Here is a 20,149-nt window from a genome sequence, read left to right on the forward strand (position 1 = left end):
GTACTTTTGTCATGACATCAACGGGCTCTTCAACAGTTTGTCACCAGTGCATTGTCCAGTTGAATGGCATCTCTTCATTGATTCTTCACAGAGAAGCTTGAAGGCAGTGTTATTGCACAACAGATATTCCAAACCAAGTATGCCAATTGCCCATTCTGCTCATCTAAAGGAGTTTTAGGAAAATATGAAGAATTTACTAGACGCAATCAGTTATAAAACACACCAGTGGAACATCTGTGGTGATCTGAAGGTCATTGCATGCTAATGGGAATGCAAGGAGACTTCACTAAATACTGCTGTTTCCTGTGCTTGTGGAATAGCAGATCTACAGCTGAACATTATGTCGGTGTGAAATTTATGCCATTGGTGGATCCTCATAAAATATTTCTTCCACCTCTTCATATCAAGCTGTGGTTGATTAAGAACCTGGTAAAGACCATGGGTAAAGCAAACTCACCAGGTTTTCAATATCTTGTTATGAAATGTCCAAAAATCAGCACTGCAAAACTAAAGGAAGGGATATTTATACGCCCAAAGATCAAGTCCGTTCTGCAGGATGAAGATTTTAAGCAATCACTCTCAGCAGCTGAGCTTGAAGCTTGGAAGGCATTCAAGCGGTTAATGGAAAACTTTCTGGGCAACCATAAGTCTCCTTCATACAAGGAAGAAGTTCAGAATCTCCTTGACTCATATCAGAAACTTGGCTGTCGCATGTCTTGGTTAGTCCTGTATCTTATAAGCACTGCCATACTGGGAAAAACCAAAGGTCCATCAAGCCCAGCATCCTGTTTCCAACAATAGCCAATCCAGGTCACAAGCATCCGACAATCCCAAAAGAATAAAATCATTCCATTTCCTGTTCCGATATAGGTGAGGGGGGCTACTTGCAGCTGAAACCCTATCTGGCACTCTTATCTGCTAATGCATTAAAAAAAAACCAAAATATCCTGAGGGTACAGAGTTCTATCACTGTGGCAAGTGTCTGCTTATTCGTTCAATGTCAATGCCAGCTCTGTTAGGCTACATGATAGATGACAATGATCCCTGATCACTCCAGTCAAAATATTATTAGCTAAAACTGGATCAATGTACAACACAAAGTGGAAAGCAAATACAATGCTGTTACAGTGTATTCAATGTAGGTGGTAGGATCCTACTCGTATAACTCTGTTATATCAAAACATTGCTATCAAACTTCAATCACACACATACAAAACACACCCCAAGACTCACACACTATATTAGAGTTACATACAGGACTGCTGAAGTTCCAGAAGATAGTAGGACAAATTTCAGTTTTATCTCCTAAAACTCTGAGGGAGTCTAGGGAATATTAGAGACAAGAGACCTTCTTGGAAAGTTTCCTCCATGTTATGACATTTTTGGTGACCCACAAGGTTCAGTTCAAAAACAGAACTTCTAGATCTGGGCCTGAGAACTCGTAAACCACATTAGGAATACAAGTGATGGGTTACTGGCTTGTTGGACTTCTCCGTGGAACACCAGCTCTTTACAGGGTTCCAGTGTGAAGGTTGATTTGAACAAATGCTCCCCAATGCAGGCAGTCCCCGAGTTAATAATGAGTTACGTTTTTAAAGCTGTTCTTAAGTTGGATTTGTATGTAACTCAGAACTTGTAGATTTTAAGATTCTTGCTGCTTACCTCTGGTCCCAGGTGACAAAAGGGCCAACTGTCCTTAACCAGTGTTCCCTCTAAGGTACAGCACGCACAACCACACACTGTTCTTAATGTGGCCATGCATCATTCCTGAAGCTGCTGCAGAAGTGTAGGAGTCTATGACACTGGAAATACTGCTCAGTAAAATCAAATGAAGCCGCAACCATGTTCTTAATTACAAGTCATACTTAAGTTAGGCATCTGTAACTCAGGGACTGCCTGTATTGTCAACAAAGCACTGTAAAATGCAGCAGCAAAAAAACAATGAGGTCTCGGTGCACCTCAGCAAAAAATAAGTCCCTGCTTCCGTTAAAGTGCCTACTCCCTGCACAAAATGATATTTTACAAAATAATGTGAGCATTACACTAGCAACAGAAAATGTTTTGTTATAACTGTTAAGTTCCTGAAGACAGGACATAATCCCCATTACATTTTCAGGATTTCAATAACGGCTCTGGTTGGCAGCCCCTGCCCAGCAAACTTTCTTACCTAATTGTCAGCAGTGGCTGACGAATCACTCGTGACTGTTTAACTGCACTACTGTGTTCTTTGCTAGAGATCCAGATGGAAGCTGAGCAGCTTAAAAATGTGTGCATTCCAAGATCAAAATTTCATCTGTCTTCTCAGAGTCATTACTATTTCCCTCTATCTTCCCTCTATCCATCCCCTTTCCCCAGTAGGGTTCAATGGAGATTTCATATTCATTAGTCCCATTTAATGCTTCAGGTTTACACAGTGTCTGAGCAGCGTTTCCATTCATCTCCACACTGCTGCTAACGTGTGCCGTGGTTACAAGCTTCTGACTGCAGCAGAGCTTGGAGTCACACTCCTGGGAGATGCAGGGTGAGCTGCAAGCCAAGGAATCGCCGTGCTGGCAACCGAATTCAGGCTGGATGGTTACTGAATGGATTCCAGCGCCATGGAGCACTTGCCTAATTTTCTGAGCGGCAAGTTTGTAATCAGTGGCATCCTGACATTTCACATGAAGTGTGGCTATGTTCTTTCCGCTAGCAAGTTCCCAGACGTGCATCTCGTGGATGCTACTAATTCCTGGCACTTCGGCAAGTTTGATACCTGAAACAGAAAACCAATCAATGGGAGATGAGCATCACGCTTTCAAAGAAGCAAAAATCGCTAATAATATTTTTTAATTATCCATTATTTAAAATTTTAAAAAGAAAACAAAAAAAAAAAAGTCTAGAATTCCTTGATCTGTACTCTCTCTTCAAGGACTGCCACCAGTCAGCTTTTTGACATAGCCTTAATGAATATGTATGAGGGAGATTTCCATACAACAGAACAACTTCTGTCAAGCAAATCTCTCTTATGCATATTCATTAGGGGTACCCTGAAAACCAGACAAGTTTCAAGTGTATTTCAATTTGATACACTGCCTATTTCACAATCTAAGCAGTTTACAAAAAAAATTGAAAAATAATAAAAACAGATTCAATTAAAAACAGAAATGATACTAGAAACATAAGAAAAGTAGGGAAAATATTGTTACAATTATTGTTATACACTTCTCCCTCCGAATCCACGAGGGTTAGGGGCAGAGCCGACCCACGAATATGGAAAAATCATGGATAACTTTTAGGGCCGACTCTGACCCACCCCCACCTCCCTCCTGCGTCCCGAACCTCCCCAGACCTTACCTGGTGGTGTAGCGGTTATACGGGGCAGGAGCGATCTTCCTCGTGAGACCATGGGAACACACTGCAGCCATTTTTGATGACGGCTCTGCACGAGGCAGGAGCGTAGGAAGATCAGTCTGGGGAGGTCCAGGACGCGGTGATTCGACTTTTAAATACTAGGGGGAGGTCCGGGGCAAAAAAATCATGAATAACCGAATTTGCAGGTACTAAACCCGCAGATTTGGAAGGAGAAGTGTAATAAAAAAAAAATTTTAAATCGGGAACGGAGCAAACAACAAAGGGAAAGGGTAAGATTAAAGACCTATTCTGGAAGTGTTAAAAATATTGGGGTCCTTTCACTAAGGCGAACTAACCAATTTAGCGCACGCTAAATGCTAAGGCGCCCATTATATTCTATGGGCATCTTAGCATTTAGCGCGCCTTAGTAAAAGGACCCCATTGTTATTGAAGGACTATCTCCATTTACATATCAAATGCGTCCTTAAAGAGAAAGGTTTTAAGTGTTGATTTAAATCTGGAGGTGCAGTTTTCCTGTCTGAGCGGCAAAGAAAGCAAATAGAATGTTAGGCATGATAAAGAAAGGAATCTCGAGTAGATTGGAGAAAGTTATAATGCCGCTTTATAGGGCAATGGTCAGACCACACTTGGAATACTGTGGCCAACATTGGTCTCCCAACCTAAAGAAGGATATAAAACTGCTGGAGAGGGTGCAGAGACGAGCAACGAAGCTATTAAAAGGTATGGAGAACTTGGAATATGAGGAACGACTTAAGAGACTGGGATTGTTCTCCCTTGAGAAAAGGAGACTGCGAAGGGATATGATCGAGACTTTCAAAATACTGAAAGGAATTGACAAAATAGAGCAGGAAAAAAAATTATTTACAATGTCCAATGTGACACGGACAAGAGGACATGGAATGAAGCTAAGTGGGGGACAAGTCCAGGACAAATATCAGGAAGTTCTGCTTCACGCAACGAGTGGTGGACACCTGGAATGCTCTCCTAGAGGAGGTTATTGCGGAATCCACCGTTCTAGGATTTAAAAGCAAACTAGATGCACATCTCCTTACGAGAGGCATAGAGGGATATGGGTGACTACAATTACGCCAGGTGTACACCTGGCTGGGCCTCCGCGTGTGCAGATCGCCGGACTTGATGGACTGAAGGTCTGATCCGGAGATGGCAGTTCTTATGTTCCACAGTGTAGGCGCTACAACAGAAAAAAATGGTTTTGCGAGTGGTGTCGTAAACTATCTGGCGAATGGAAGGAACAGAAAGGAGATTTTGCTGGGATGTTCAAAGTGCTCTTGAGGTAGTATATGGAAGTAAAAGTCTATCTATAAATGCCGGGGACTGACCTGACTTCACCTTAAAAGTGAGCAATAATATTTTGAATGTGATCTGATGAGAAACAGGTAGCCAATGAGCTTCCTTCAGAAGGGGGGTAACATGGTCATATTTTTTTGCCTTATAGATAATTTTAACAGCGGGGCAGGCCTGGGGATGGGGCCATGGGTCTAGATTTTCTATTTGGAAAATCTGGTAACCCCACTCATGACCTCCTTCACTGTGTAGGGAAATCATATAAAAATTGCTACATTTGAGCGCTGGAGTGTCACAAATAATCCATTCCCACTGGCTGCTCTTCCCTAGTTCCACAAAGGAGCCAGAACTAATTTACATCACTAGATTTGTTCTGTTTCCTTGAGACTCAGGAAAAAAAAAATACTGTACTTAGAATGCTTTTCTAGATTGTTGTACCAGAAATTAAAGCCTGTAGCAGACAAAAGACGAGGGCTGAACTGGTTCAGTTTTGAAACTTGTAAGCACAATTGCAAATCAAGATGCTTTCATTCCCATTTTATGTCTGTTCTTTGCTCTATAATGTCTGCTTCAGGATCACGACTCCCCTCCTGTACCCTGAGGATTGAGGAGCAGAGGGCCTTCTCCCTGCAGCAATGAGCATTGTCCTTGGATTTACATGGTTAAGGTCTGTTTCGAGTGTGTATCAGTTAGGATGACTACATTAATGGATATATGTGCTGTTGTATTGCCTGGCTGCATTGACAATTCCCTGTGTCTCAAGCTATCTAGTTCCAGGCTGAAGATATTAGGCTAGTCCTGGATTTCTGATCATCCCATCATGGTGCGCTATGGGAGTGCAGCACTGATGTCCATGGGCAAGATCAGTTACTACAACTCCCACAATGCTTTGGGATATAAGTTCAAAACCAGGACTGGGTAATTTGGCATCTCTACTCTTATATCTTTATATAAATAGCACTTGGCTTTTTTCCCTTGCCAGCATGAGCTCATTTGGATTCTACCATTAATTCTGCCTTTTTAACCTGGCCCCTAGTCTCTGGAATTCTTTGCCCATTTAATTATGTTCTGAACCATACTTAAATTTTTAAGTTAAGAACATAAGAATAGCCTTACTGGTCAGCCCAATGGTCCATCAAACCCAGTAGCTCGTTCTCACGGTGGCCAATCCAGGTCACTAATACCTGGCCAAAACCCAAAGAGTAGCAACATTCCATGCTACCAATCCAGGGCAAGCAGAGGCTTCCCCCATGTCATAATAACAGATTATGAACTTTTCTTCCAGGAAATTGCCCAAATCTTTCTTAAAACCAGCTATGATATCCGCTTTTACCACAACCTCTGGCAACGCGTTCCAGAGCTTTTCATATTTCTTTAGGTGTCTAGCTTGCCTGGTTCCGGTTTCTGAACTGATTTTCCTGCTGTAGGTTTGTTTTCATTTAGTTTGAGAGTGTCTGTATCTTTCCTTATTTTATTTTATGGAGTTCTTCCAACTCTTTAAATTAGTTTGATTGCAAACTGTCTTGACCTGCTCATCAAAAAAGGACAAAAATGCCAAGTCCCCTACTTCCAGGCTGGACTTCTGACCACCCCACTCTAGAGTATTATGGAACTTGCAGCACTGACTCAATGGGTAGCATCAGGCATTACAAATCCCATGCTGCTTTGGGTCATAAATTCAAATTCAGGTTTGTCCGAAAATTTCTAGCCTAGAACTGGTAACTTGGCATATCTGAAAGAAGGTGTAGCAATTTTTAAACAAACATAACTTCTTATATCGGCTCGGCCCAAAATTGGACCAACTGCCCACCGCCATCCCTCTGTCCTCTGGCCCCACTCTGCGTCTTGAATACTCAAGTAAAATTCTGGGAGTCATCATTGACTCTACACTTTCCTTCAATGATCACCTCAACTCCCTAATAAAAAAATGTTTCTTCAGCCTTCACATGCTGAGGAAAGTGAGAACCTGTTTCCATCAAAAACACTTTGCCGTCCTTGTCCAATCCACCATCCTTTCCAGACTGGACTATTGTAACTCTATGTACCTAAGCCTAACAAAGAAAAACCTTCAAAGACTCCAGCGGATTCAGAATGCCACTGCTAAGCTTATCTTCGCAAAAAGCAAATTCGACCACGTCTCACCACTTTTGTCCAAGCTCTACTGGCTTCCGATAATAATAATAATAATAATAATAACTTTATTTTTCTATACCGCCATAGTCAAACTGACTTCTAGGCGGTTCACATAGAAAGAAGGCTGGACATCAGCGAAATACACAATGTAATAAGAAGGAAGTTACATAATAATTAGGGAAGCATAGGGAAGGAATACATGAGAAAAAGGAATTACATAATACATTGGGGTTATAAGGGGAAAGAATATCTGAGAGAGGTCATCTGATTAGGCAAGGAATTTGTCAAATAAAGCGGTTTTAATTGATTTTCGGAATGTGTTATAGGTCTATCTGGCTTTATTTATGTGGTTTCCCAGCCAAAGTCCACTTCAAATGTGCCTGCCTTACTTTCAAGATCCTACAGGGCATCCTCCCCCCCCTTTATTCCTCTTTCTTGGAATTCCTCTAACCCCAATTCCACCAGATCCACCCAAAAACTGAAGCTCTCCTTTCCCTCTCTAAAAGGCGTCTCCCTTGTAGGAAAACTAGGTTCCTCCCTCCCTTTTAGAATCACTGAGCTCTGGAACCACCTTATCTCCTCTCTTAGGAACCTGAGCTCCCTCCAACTCTTCCGTAAACATCTGAAAACCTGGTTATTCTCAAAAATGTAACTCTTCCTCCCTCTCTGATTATTCTAGTCCTCTAAATTTCCTCTTCATCCTTCCCTTCTCTGGAGTTCCTTTCTACCCTAACTCTTGTTAATCGTGTCGAGCTCTGCGAATGTAGAGATGATGCGGTATACAAACCTATGGTTTAGTTTAGTTTATATTGTAAACTGCCTTGAATATATTTTTAGCCAATACAGCAGTACAGCTCACCTCTTCCTTCCTCTTCCCTGAAGGCTGTTTGGAAGGGAGGGAGGGCTGAAGTTTAACTAGAGATAAAAAGAAGTGCAAAACTATATTATGGGCCATTCAAAGCAATAATGCTACCCATCCATGTGGGGTCAATAGGAAAATGATTAACCAGCCCATAAAACTGCCAGGTGGATCCAGACAGGGTTGATCCAGTTTGGGTTTACCCCAGTGCATGCAGGGACTTGTAGTCTTGCTTTACTTAGGGAATGCAATGGGGAATCAGAAACACAAGGCCCTGCATTCAATAGGGTATAGTCTTACCTTTCTTTGCAGTAATGAGGTCAAGTTGATCTAGTTCTGAATTTACCCCACCACATGCAGGATCTTATAGTCTTGCTTTACTTAGAGAAACATTTATTTGTATTTAGAGTATTTATATGCCACTTATAGCCTAAGTGATTTACATTTAGATACTTAAACATGTTTTCCTATCTGTCCTAGTGGTTCATAGTCAGTCGCACGCGAGACACCAGCGCACCGACAATCGAGCGCTGACAATTCAGCGCAAGACACAAGCGCACCGCGGGAAAACTTAGTTTTAAAGAGCTCCGAAGCGGGGTGTGAGTGGGGAAAAAAAACCCACACACACTTTACTGCATAGTGTTCGCACTGCTGTTGGGGGGGTTGGAACCCTCCATTATAGAGAAAACTGAACTTTTTCTGATTTTTTTCGGGAAAAGTTCTGTTTTCTCTATAATGTGGGGGGGTTCTACCCCCCCACGGCAGCGCGAACAGTATGCAGTAAAGTGGGGGGTTCCCTCCCAACACCCCCCGTCGGAGCTCTTTAAAACTAAGTTTTCCCGCGGCGTGCTTGTGGCTTACGTCGAATTGTCAGCGCTCGATTGTCGGCGCGCTTGTGTCTGGCGCGCGATTTCCCCTTCACCGTCCTGGTGGGCTCACAATCTATCCAATGTACCTGGGGCAATGGAGAATTTAAGAATGAGGTGGGGAAAGTAGAACTGCAAATCCCAGCGCAGTGGGAGTAAACCCAAGACTGGATAAGCCCTATCAGGTAAATCCAGAGCCAGCTGGCAACCCTAATTTGTAGATATTAAGGTGGCTAAGAACCTGTCACCCTCAGTATCTATTCTGTGTATTGTTGCATATATTTGGACACCGTATAAATGTTTATGCTGGATTGCTAGATGTATAAAGCATTTTTTCCACAGGAGTAATGAGCCAAACCCCTTAATATAATAGCCGGGACTCTTTTTTTTTTTTTTCTCAACACAGCCACTCTATAAACAGTAAGAATACAGCTGTTCTCACTTTTCTTCTGTACAGAAACAAGCAACAGAAACATTTCAGACCCGCTGACTTTAATTGTCTCTAGAGGCAGGCTTTCTACAATCCAGAGAGATTTCAAACACGTTGCTTAGGTACGCATGTGACCACAAATTTCACCATCCCCAGGGAGCGCACAGCTGTTATACACACACACACAATACACAGAAATAAAATAACTCTGGCATGCACACAAATCATCATAGCAAAAATTGTTAAGAGATGGTGAAAGGACAAAATTATCTTACCAATCTCTTCCATGTTGACTCCTTTCGGAACCATTTGCAGCAAAATTGTGGCCGTCTCTTTGATCAAAGGGAAGGCCGAGGATAAAACAATAATGACCATGAGCACAGTCAGGCTTGGATCAATATAGCACTGCCAGGCACACTGGGAACCAGCGTCCACAGGCTTCAAGTAAAAGATCGTGGCAGCAATCACCACAATTACTGATCCCAGAGCATCTCCCATGACATGCAGAAGCACACCTACACACAGACACAGGAAACAGTTGCTTAGTCTTCATTTTCACTTCCTGAGGTCAAGTTATCTTCATTGCAAAACCCACTATTAAATGACACCCCTGCCCCCCCCAATCAAAACAGTTACGATTAGAATGAAAACACAGAATACTTATGTATAATATATTGCAGTGATGTAGCCACAGGGGGAGGGGCTTAAGAGCCCGGGCCTCCCCTCAGTTTGCGTTTGGGATTCATGGGTGGCAGGGATTTCCATGCCTCGTCAGTGGAAGTGCTCCTCCATGCGCAACCACCACCACACATGCTTCATTTTCACTAAACTGAGCATATTCAGGGAGTGGGGCTCTCCCACACATACTTGGTTTTGTGGAAAATAAACATGCGCTGGGGGTGGAGGGACAGCACAGAGGTGGCAGTGGTCAGAGGTGAGAGCAGCACTTCTACTAGCAAGATTGGGGACTCTCACCAGCACAAGCATGTGCGAGTCGCGGTGGGACACAGAGCAGCAGCAGGGCAAGGCAAGGTAAAATTTTGTGCCTCCCCACTTTGTTTATGTTTATTAAAAACTTTCTATACTGCATAACAGCCTAAAGAAAGGATCCAAGCGGTGTACAATATATTAATACACAATCATCGGGAAAGGAAATCCATTTAAAAATAGGATAGAAAAGGGTAAAAGCAAAAGTTAAAAAAAAAAAAAAAATGTTTTCCCTAAAATACAATTGACATCTCCATAATAATAATTCTAAGAGCAAATCCAAGCAATCAAATCTCAGTAAACCATAAGTACATACAGTTTTTTTTTTAAATTGTTTTTTTCCATATCAAAAAGTTAATCATTATATAAAAAAGTCTCACCCAAGGGTACATGCAATAAGAGGTTCTTTGAGCTGTGGTCTACCTGGGTTTACTGTGCCCCTAATTCATCAAATGCAGTAAAATGGAAGGAGAAGGGATAGTCTTAGACTGAGTGTACAAGGAGTTAAAAGAAAACCTGGAGTTTCAAATTACTGTGTATGACTTTGGGTTGACTTCTTTTTCAAGGAAGGTAATCTATGGTATAACAAGGATTTATGGGGCCTCATTTCTGAATCTCTTGCAATATACAGCAGAGGGATGGGCTAGAATGAGTGTTGCTTAACTACAGATAGGGAAATCCTGGTATTAAAATGAAAGCCGGCCCAACCATTGAGTATGACTAGGCTGTCATCTAGGGTAGCCATATCTTAGGGGCAGCAAAGAGCAGCAGAGTCAATGGAAAACAATAGGGAACTACAGCCATACAAACTCAAAGAACCATCTGCACCATACCTAATCTGCATTTTCATACCATGGCCATTGAGTGCTCATGATTAGGGAGTGTGTGGCACAGGGATTAAGAGCTACAGCCTCAGCACCCTGAGGCTGTGGGTTCAAATCCCTCGCTGCTCCCTGTGATCCTGGGCAAGTCATTTAATCCCCTCATTGTCCCAGGTACACTAGATAGAGTTTGAGCCCACCGGGACAGATAGGGAAATATGATAAAGTACCTGAATGTAAACCACTTAGGATATAAGTGGTATATAAATAAATAAATTGTTAAGTTTAATTATCAAAGTTTAGTGGGGGCTGCAGGACAGGGGTCCGAAAGTCAATTGAGGAGAGGGGGTGTAAGGTTGAAGATCCACCTAGGACACCCACTAACCTTGCACCAGCTCTGATTAAAACAGATCAAGCAATCCTAAAACTCTGGACATCTACATTTGCAAGATGCAGTTCAGTCTTCAGAGTTGCACACACAGTCAATTGCTAGAAATTAATATCAGGTTCTCCGATTTCAATATCAATCTATACACAGAATCAGTGAGAATGATGCTCTGCAGTAGCAAGTACTTTCATAAGCTTGGCAACTAGAGAGGGGAAAAGGCAGGAAATTAAACACAAGGTATCAAAATATTTGAGCAAATCAGGTCTGACTGGGTTAGGGGGAAACTGGGCAGCAAGAGAAGAAGCCACACAAAACCGGATTCGAGAGGCAGCTCAAGAATTTAACATTTCTATTTAAATCCAAATGGATTAATTGTCAGCTCTTCCAGCTCTCTGTAGACATCATTGAAGTGCGTGCTTGAGCAATAAACGTACCATTACCCACATGGGTTTGGAGGTATGTCTGGGAAAGCGATAAGTTGGGCAGGTATAATTCTAAGTTGTCTGAATATTTTTGTCTAAAAATAACACAGGTAGTCACAGATTTGTAAAGCAATCAGCAAAGCAAAACTACCCACATCATTTTGATCAGATTGTTCCAGGAAACCTCGCGAGTGCAATCTGCCTCTGAGGTCTGCAGTTTTCACTTTCTTATCTTTACTGATTCTCCCTCAAGGCTGCTGGAACAACCTGCAAATAAGCAGTATTGAAATGTCTCTGAGAGCACAGAAACAGCATTTTAAACTGCTGATTGTATGCCCATCTGCTTACCCAACCCCTCTAACACGCATTCCCAGCTCTACATTTCCTATATAGATTGATAGGGCAAAGATTTTCCAGCTGATTCCATGTCCTGCTAAGACTCCACCCACTATCCTGGGTCTGAGATTTACATCTTGGGCCTGATTCTATAAAAGGCACCTAAATTGGTAGGCATCTAGGGAAATGGCACCTACCACGTGTCGTTCAAAGTTAGGTGCCTTTTACAGAATTGCATCTAGCTGGGCCTAAATCAAATTAAGCGATATTATCAAATTTTAAATAAACCTGAAAACAAATAAAACCTGCCAAAGACTTAGGCGCTGGTATATTAGGTCAGGGTTTTCTTGGCCTAAAATACTAGCACCTAACACAATCCATGCCCAAACTCTGCTCCTAACCACACCTAATTTGGGGGTAGGTGCCAGTAGGTGCCTTGGTGTAGATGCCTACATGACGCCTACCGAGTTAGGCACCTACTCGAAAATGAGTTTTTTTTAATTGGTTTGTGATGGCATTGTTCTGAACCCAATTAAAAAAAAAAAAAAATGAAGCTAGGTACTTAGATTGGATATGTCCAGTTCATCTCAAATTAGTGGTTGTCTATTGTTCCTGTGCATGGACCCCTTAAGGCAGTGGTCTCAAACACGTGGCCTCCCAGGGACTATTTTGCGGCCCGCGATCTGTCCTCACCTAAAGCAGGGGTCCCCAATCTGCTTCCCTTCCCACTGCCCTCCCCAAGCCACCGCAATCTGGGAACAGGCCAGTGCCCGAGGTCTTAGCACTCCCTGCATATCTTCCCCAGCTCAGAGCCGACCAATTCTCGCCAATTCTAACGTCGGGGAGGAAGTTCCGGGCCAGCCAATCGCTGCCTGGCTGGCCCGGAAGTTCCTCCCCGACATCAGAATTGACGTCGGGTGGCATGAATTGGTCAGCCCCACGCTGGGGAAGTTAAGCAGGGAGAGTTAAAGACCTTGGCGCTGGCCTGTTCCCCAATTGTGGCGGTGGCAGCCTGTTCCCCGATTGTGGCAGTGGCGGCCTGTTACCTGATTGCGGCGGTGGCGGCCTGTTCCCCAATGGTGGTGGCTTGGGGGAGGGGAGGGAGAAATAAATAAAGAAAGGGGGGACAGGGAGACAGAAAGAAAGAAGGGAAACGGGACACAGACAGAAAGGGGCATGGAGAGAGAAAGACAGAAAGAAAGGGCAGGCATGGAGAAATTAAAAAAGAAAGAAAGGGGGCACGGAGAGAGAGAGAAAGACAGACATAGAAAGAATGGGGGCATGGATAGAGAGAGAAAGAAAGAAGGGGGCAGGGTGAAAGAAATAAAAAGTTGGGGGAGGGAAGGAGACAGATGCCAGACCAGGGGAAAGGAAGGAAGGAGGGAGGGAGAGAAATGAAAGAAAGAGATGTCAGACCATGGAAACAGGGACAGAAGAAGAGAGAAATAGAAGGGAAGGTAAGACATGGAAACGTAGATTTTGAAAAGAAAGCAGAAAAATTGAATATTAAGTTAATGCCAAAGATGGATGCAAGGCAGAAAGTGAAGACGGAGAGAAAAAACAGTCAAAGGACAAGAAGACCCTGGAAACATAGTTAAATGCACAGAAAAATAAAGTCACCAGACAACAAAGGTAGGGAAAATGATTTTATTTTCAATATAGCGATTGAAATGTGTCAGTTTTGAGAAAGGAAAGATATTAAACTTTAAATGTGAGGGCTGCAGAAAAAATAGGGTACTTGGAGGGCCACAGGAAAAATAGTTAATGACAATTTTGCATAAGGTAAAACTCTTTATAGTTTATAAATCTTTCCTTTAACAGTTAAAGGAAAGATTTATAAACTATAAAGAGTTTTACCTCATGCAAAGTTGTCATTTCTTTAATAAGACATTAACTATTTTTTCTGTGGCCCTCCAAGCACCTACAAATCGAAAATGTGGCCCCACTAAGGGTTTGAGTTTGAGACCACTGCCTTAAGGGTACCAAAAGAGCTTCTCTCATACACGTGCTCCAGGGACCTCCTTCCTTGCAGCTGCCTCACTGGTTTTTTGTTCAATTCACAAACTTTATTTAAAAAACAATGACACCAAAATCAACAACAAAAAAAGATCTGGCTATAGAGTACTAAAGAACTGCTAATCAACAAATAAATAAATGAACACAGGAGACCATACATCTGTAAATCTATGAAGTAAACCAGTGGTCTTCATTAATTTTTAAACTGGGGCCACTTTGGAATCTAACCAGCTGAACGAGAGCCACCAAAAATCTTCCCATGCAGGGCCACAACACCACTGACCACTGTGTGTCAATGATATTGACAATGACAAAGTGTAGAGCACTCACGATCATATATAGTGCTTGATATATATTAAAACAGAGGGAAAAGACCTCAAAATACCCCAGGAATCCAATTAATAGATTGAAACCATTTTGGGGTTAAGGTATCATCATAGGTCAAAACCTCTATTGGAAATTTTTATTTTAATTTAATTCATTTAAATATTGCTAAATTTAAATATTATTTCAATGGTTAAATATCTGTCTGTCTCATACTAAAATGAGCAATCAAGAGCTGGCAACCATGGATTTAACCACAATGCTATTCCTTCTGGCTATATGAAAACTATCGTCAAGCACTTATCTTTTATGACCCGACGGAGGCCCAAACCGTTTCACACCAAAAGGCTTCTTCAAAGGGGATGATAAAGCTTGCTAGTTTGCCAGTATCATTTTATCGTTGCCCAAGGCCTGCTTTAAAGCTGCCTCCACCACCACGCACTCACCATTAATTTTTAAACTGGGGCCACTTTAGATTCTAACCAGCTGAACGAGAGCCCCCAAATATCTTCCCATGCTGGGCCACAACACCACTGACCAGTTTGTGTCAATGACATTCATCCCCACCAGTCCACTTTCATGGGAGTGGGGGGCGGGGAGGTCGTGAGCATTTCCAAATGCTTTCACTTTTATCTAATGAGAAATGCCATGCCATGCCCTTCAAGCACGCAGCTCTTCCTTCACCCGCTTTCCCCTTTCTGTCCTGAGCCTGGGTAGAAAGACAGAATAAGAGGAAAAAAAAACCTGAAAGACAATTGGGGGGGGGCCCCAGTGGCGTAGTAAGGGTGAGCGGCGTCTGGGGCAGTGGCACCCCCCCCCCCCCGCCACGCGCATGCGCCCTCTTCCCTTTCCCCATACCTTTTAAACATCTTCGGTGTGAGCAGCATGCTGCCCATGTGGGTGTCGTCTCCTTTTCATGTTATTTCCTAGGCGCAGGTCCCGGAAGTGACGTCAGAGAGAGCACCAAAAACGTACAGGGAAGGCAAGGGTCATACGTGGCAAGGAGAGAAGCAAGCGAGCCGGGGGGGGGGAGAGGAGGACAGGTGCCGCCGCACCCTTAGAAAGACCACGCCTGGGGCAGACCACACACCTTCCCCCTTATTACTCCAGGTCTTGCACAGAACACTATAGTAAACCTTCCCTCGTAGCATTTACCATTTCATGCATCTGTATGTGACAAACAAAGCCCCGCCGTATGTGTACAGATAACACAGTAGCGTTTTCCAATTAGTTATAAGCTAAGTAGGATATTCAGCAATTTAGACTTTATCTTTATCCCAAACACCTGGTATCCCCATTGGATAATAAATTACTATATCATATGTTAAAGGAGTATCAAATTTAAAAATATTCTGGATACGTTGTTTTAATTCAACAGCTCTCTTTCACTCTCCAATATGATCTGCTGTATCTCTATTAGACTGTAAGCTTCATGAAGCAGGTACAGTCTGTATTGTGTGTCTGTATCCCACTTGCTACACCATCAGAGGGCGCTGTAGAAATAATAATGACTCCAGAGTCCGTAGACCAATGTAAACTTTGCTTTTCTGGTGCTTTCTAATTTAACATTCAATTCTGACAATAACCTGCTCTATTCTCTTCATCATAATGCTTCCTGTCATTTTATCATAGGAAATGGATTTTCTCACCACACTCAACCCTTTTTGCTTCATGGGACTATTTGGTAGACGTGAGTGTTTCCTTACAAATAAGGATGACAGCTAATTTTTTTGATGTGAATAGAATAAGAAATATTGAGCCAGAGACCATCCTGGGAGAAATCACTATAAGGAGGGCATTGCACCGGCCTTTGTATCAGAGGCATCTCCAGCTGCTACATGGAACAGGGCGTTTTGGATACTAGGTAATCGGTAACATAATAAATGCCCTCAGCAGGCACAATATCCCTCTTATCTGTACCTCTGATATTCAGGGCGGCTGCTTGCTTGGAATCAGTCTGTTTCCCTTGCTCATCAGACTCGTCCTGCTGGATCACAAGATCACCTGTAGCCAAAGAAGAAACGCTGTGTTGTGTATAAATTCTACAAACAAAAGAAATCAATTTTTTTTTTTCAAAAAAACCAGCATTGAAAAAAAAAATGCACAAGTCATTTAGCAACGAAATCTCTAATGCAAACCATTTGCATGCACCCGCTTTCTGGAAAACCACCGCTTGGATCGGTGGCAGCCAGTTGGACTTTGCACAGGCTTACAATCACCCTCATAAGGGAAGGGGTAAAACGTGGACCTCACAGATCTAAAACCACATGTCCTTAAAAATCTGAGGTCCGTGCCACTTGTAGTTTCTGGCTCTGACAGACCTCTATGACATTTTAGCTCTGACGGAGAATAGCGGCAAAACTAAGGTCTGTGCCACTTTTAGTCTCAGCATGGGGAGGGAAAAGCATTAGGATCCGTCGGTGTCTAAAATGTCATAGAGGTCTGCCAGAGACTAAAAGTGGCACGGACCTCAGATTTTTAAGGACGTGCGGTTTTAGATCCACGAGGTCCGTACGGTCTGGGGGTCCACATTTTACCCCTTCCCCCCCTCATAAAAAGAAGACATTCAGATACAATTCGGCAGCTAACATCCTTCTGAAGAGGGATAGGCCATGAAATAAGTAGGGGAAAGGGAGAATACCCAAGAAAATCCTACCACCACCAGGGAAGGGGTAAAACACGGATCTTAACCACAGTCCTTGATTGACAGCTGAGGTTTCAGATTTCGTGTGCGCAGGTCCGCGTTTCAGCCCCTCATTCCGCAGCTCTGGGGTAAAACGCAAGACCTCCCTTAGCTGAAGTGTTTCCTCAAATCAATTACGATTCATAAAAGACTCTCGGCACCGATCCGTGAGGTCAGAAAGGGCAACAGGTACAGCGGCGGAACGAGGGGGCTAAAACGCGGACCTGCGCACACGAAATCTGAAACCTCAGCTGTCAATCCGTGCAGAGCTGCGGTCGAGATCCGCGCTTTTCCCCTTCCCCCACCCGTGCCCACACGCATCCCAGCCCCTGCCCTAATCCAGTTGGTTCCCAACCCTGTCCTGGAGGACCACGAGGCCAATCGGGTTTTCAGGCTTGCCCTAATGAATATGCATGAGAGAGATTTGCATATAATGGAAGCCAGAGGCATGCAAATCTGCTCCATGCATATTCATTAGGGCTAGCCCTAATGAATATGCATGAGAGAAATTTGCATATAATGGAAGCGAGAGGCATGCAAATCTGCTCCATGCATATTCATTAGGGCTAGCCTGAAAACCCGATTGGCCTGGTGGTCCTCCAGGATAGGGTTGGGGAGGGCACTGGGAGACGGGGGCAGGGAGGCAAGAGCAGGAGAGAGTCCAGGGGCATGGGACAGAGTAGCACCTGCTTGGTCGAGGGCCTCGGCTGTCCCCGGGGTCTCCTGGAGGCCGAAGCCCGAGCGCCGTCTCCGAGGGCCGCGGGCCGGGCGGCAGCTGCCGTAGTCCAGGAAGATGAGGAGCCCCACCACGTTCACGCCCAGCCCCAGCGCCCCCACCACCAGCACCAGCTCCACGCGGTCGATGCGCCCGGGCTGCGCGAGCCGCTGCAGCGCCTCCACCAGGATGGTGAAGTAGAGGGCGGCGAGGAAGACAGCGTTGCACAAGGCCCCCACCACCTCGGCCCGGCAGAAGCCGAAGGTGGCCCTCCGCCCCCGCCGCGTCCGGTGCGAGAGCCGGGCGGCGGTCAGGCCCACGCAGAGCGAGATCAGGTCGGACAGCATGCTGAACGAGTCGGACACCAGCGCGATGGAGTTGCCCAGGTAGCCGGACACCAGCTCGACCACGAAGAAGCCGCCGGTGAGCGCCAGCATGAAGATGAGGCGGCAGCTCTTGCCCGTGTACCGACCCATGACCCGGACCCCGGGGGCGCCTGCTTTTAGCTTACAATCGGGGCTGCCTTGTCTCTAGGATTAAAGCTATGCTCCTTCTCTGACACCCCCCTCCCCTCCCCTCCCCTCCCCCACCCCACTAGGGTCGATCTTGCCCCTGCCAATGCCAAATGCCCCGTCTCCTCTGGCAGAGCTTCTGAGCTTCTGGCCACCCCCCGTCAGACTGGCAGAAGCGGCACCGGTGCTGGCCTCAGCGTTTTAAAGGAAAGCCAGCCCAAGGCCAGTCCCCTTCCCTCAACCAGGCAGGGCTGAGCAACTGCTCAGCCCATCCTAGAAGATACAGGGCTCGATGTGACTCATTCTTTCTGCCTGGAATGGCAATTCACAGGAGTAATAAAAGAGTCTGGACTGGAGCCAGAGAGATGGAATAAGGAGGTGGAGAATCCCCCAGGTGGGTAAAACACGGACGTGGATCTTAATCGCACCCCCTTAAAAATCTGCTCATCTTTGGAGGTGAGCAGGATCCGTGGACACCACCCCCCCCCCCCCCCACGTCACGGCTGCTTTCTTTTTAAGGCTATGCGCTTTAGCTTCGCCGGATCCGTGGGGCCTCCAGGAAGAAGGCATTTGGGATACTGGGGTGCAGAAGCTGGACACACAACAAAAACAGCATTTTGCAAATCTCGCAAGTCTGCCCGCACTAACAATAGAGAGGCATGCTGTAGAACCAACGCAAAATTATACACCCTGGCCCCCAGCATTCCGTACCAGCCATCCCAACCACCAACAAAATAGAAGCCAGCAAAGATAGATGTTAAAAAGAGGATCACGCGGACCCCACAGAACTAAAAGCGCACGGTCTTAAAAAGAAAGCGGCTGTGGCAGGGATCCTTGTTTTTTTAACTTCACGGATCCCACTCTATGGACCCTTGTTTTAACTCCTGCGGACCTCACAAATCTTGCTGGAGGTGGTGTAAGAAGAGGATGCGTGGGGTGAGCGGGATCTGTGCAGTTCACAGAAGTTAAAAAACGAGGATCCGTGCGCTACGGAAGCCATACCACGGCCACCGCCTTTTTAAGGCCATGCTTTTTTTTAGTTCTGTAGGATCTGCAAGATCCTCTTTTTAACTCCTCCGGGAAACATCATGGAAATTTGATAGCAAAGGTAATGGAGACCCTAATATAAGATTGCCAACTAGATCCAGATTCACTGGACAGGGCTGATCCAGTCAAGATGTACCCTAGTGTATGCTGGGACTTGTTTTTCTTAGGAAATGTGATGGGGAAAACCCAGGACTGGATCATAAGAACATAAGAATAGCCTTACTGGATCAGACCAATGGTCCATCTAGCCAGGGGTGTCAAAGTCCCTCCTCGAGGGCCGTAATCCAGTTGGGTTTTCAGGATTTCCCCAATGAATATGCATTGAAAGCAGTGCATGCACATAGATCTCATGCATATTCATTGGGGAAATTCTGAAAACCCGACTGGATTCCGGCCCTCGAGGACCGACTTTGACACCTGTGAGATTCTAGCCTAGTATCTCATCTTCACGGAGGCCAATCCAGGTCACAAGTACCCGGCAAAAAACCAAATAGTAGCAGCATTCCATGCCACCAATCCAGGGCAAGCAGTGGCTTCTCCCATGTCTGTCTCAACAGCAATTCATAGACTTTTCCTCCAGAAACTTGTCCAAACCTTGTTTTTTTAAATCAGCTACATTAACCGCTCTTACCACATCCTCTGGCAACACATTCCAGAGCTTAATTATTCTCTGAGTAAAAAAATATTTCCTCCTATTGGTTTTAAAAGTATTACTCTGTAACTTTGAGTGCCTCCTAGTCTTTCCAAGATGCAGTAAAAAAAAAATCGATCCACTTGTACCCATTCTACATCACTCAGGATTCTGTAGACTTCAATCTTGTCTCCCCTCAGCCTTCTCCCTTCCAAGCTGAAGAGCCCTAACCTCTTCAGTCTTTCCTCATACAAGAGGAGTTCCATCCCCTTCATCAGTCCTGTCTTGCGAATGTGGATCCAGTAGGCAGCCTTAGAGGCAAC

General features: G+C 44.5%; 1 protein-coding gene across 1 annotated transcript; it reads right to left on the bottom strand.

Moving 5' to 3' along the window:
• Window positions 1–1,720: 1,720 nt before the first annotated feature.
• On the bottom strand, window positions 1,721–18,186 carry LOC117356508 (zinc transporter 10-like). The gene is made up of 4 exons (XM_033935793.1): window positions 17,608–18,186; window positions 16,159–16,242; window positions 9,220–9,459; window positions 1,721–2,752 (listed from the first exon to the last, which is right to left on the bottom strand). Exons 1-4 carry the CDS (start codon window positions 18,110–18,112, stop codon window positions 2,259–2,261), a joined length of 1,323 nt encoding a protein of 440 aa, XP_033791684.1. The 5' UTR covers window positions 18,113–18,186; the 3' UTR covers window positions 1,721–2,258.
• Window positions 18,187–20,149: the final 1,963 nt, after the last annotated feature.

The sequence above is a fragment of the Geotrypetes seraphini genome, chromosome 3 (assembly GCF_902459505.1).
Source record: "Geotrypetes seraphini chromosome 3, aGeoSer1.1, whole genome shotgun sequence".
In the NCBI taxonomy this organism is placed as follows: Eukaryota; Metazoa; Chordata; class Amphibia; order Gymnophiona; family Dermophiidae; genus Geotrypetes; species Geotrypetes seraphini.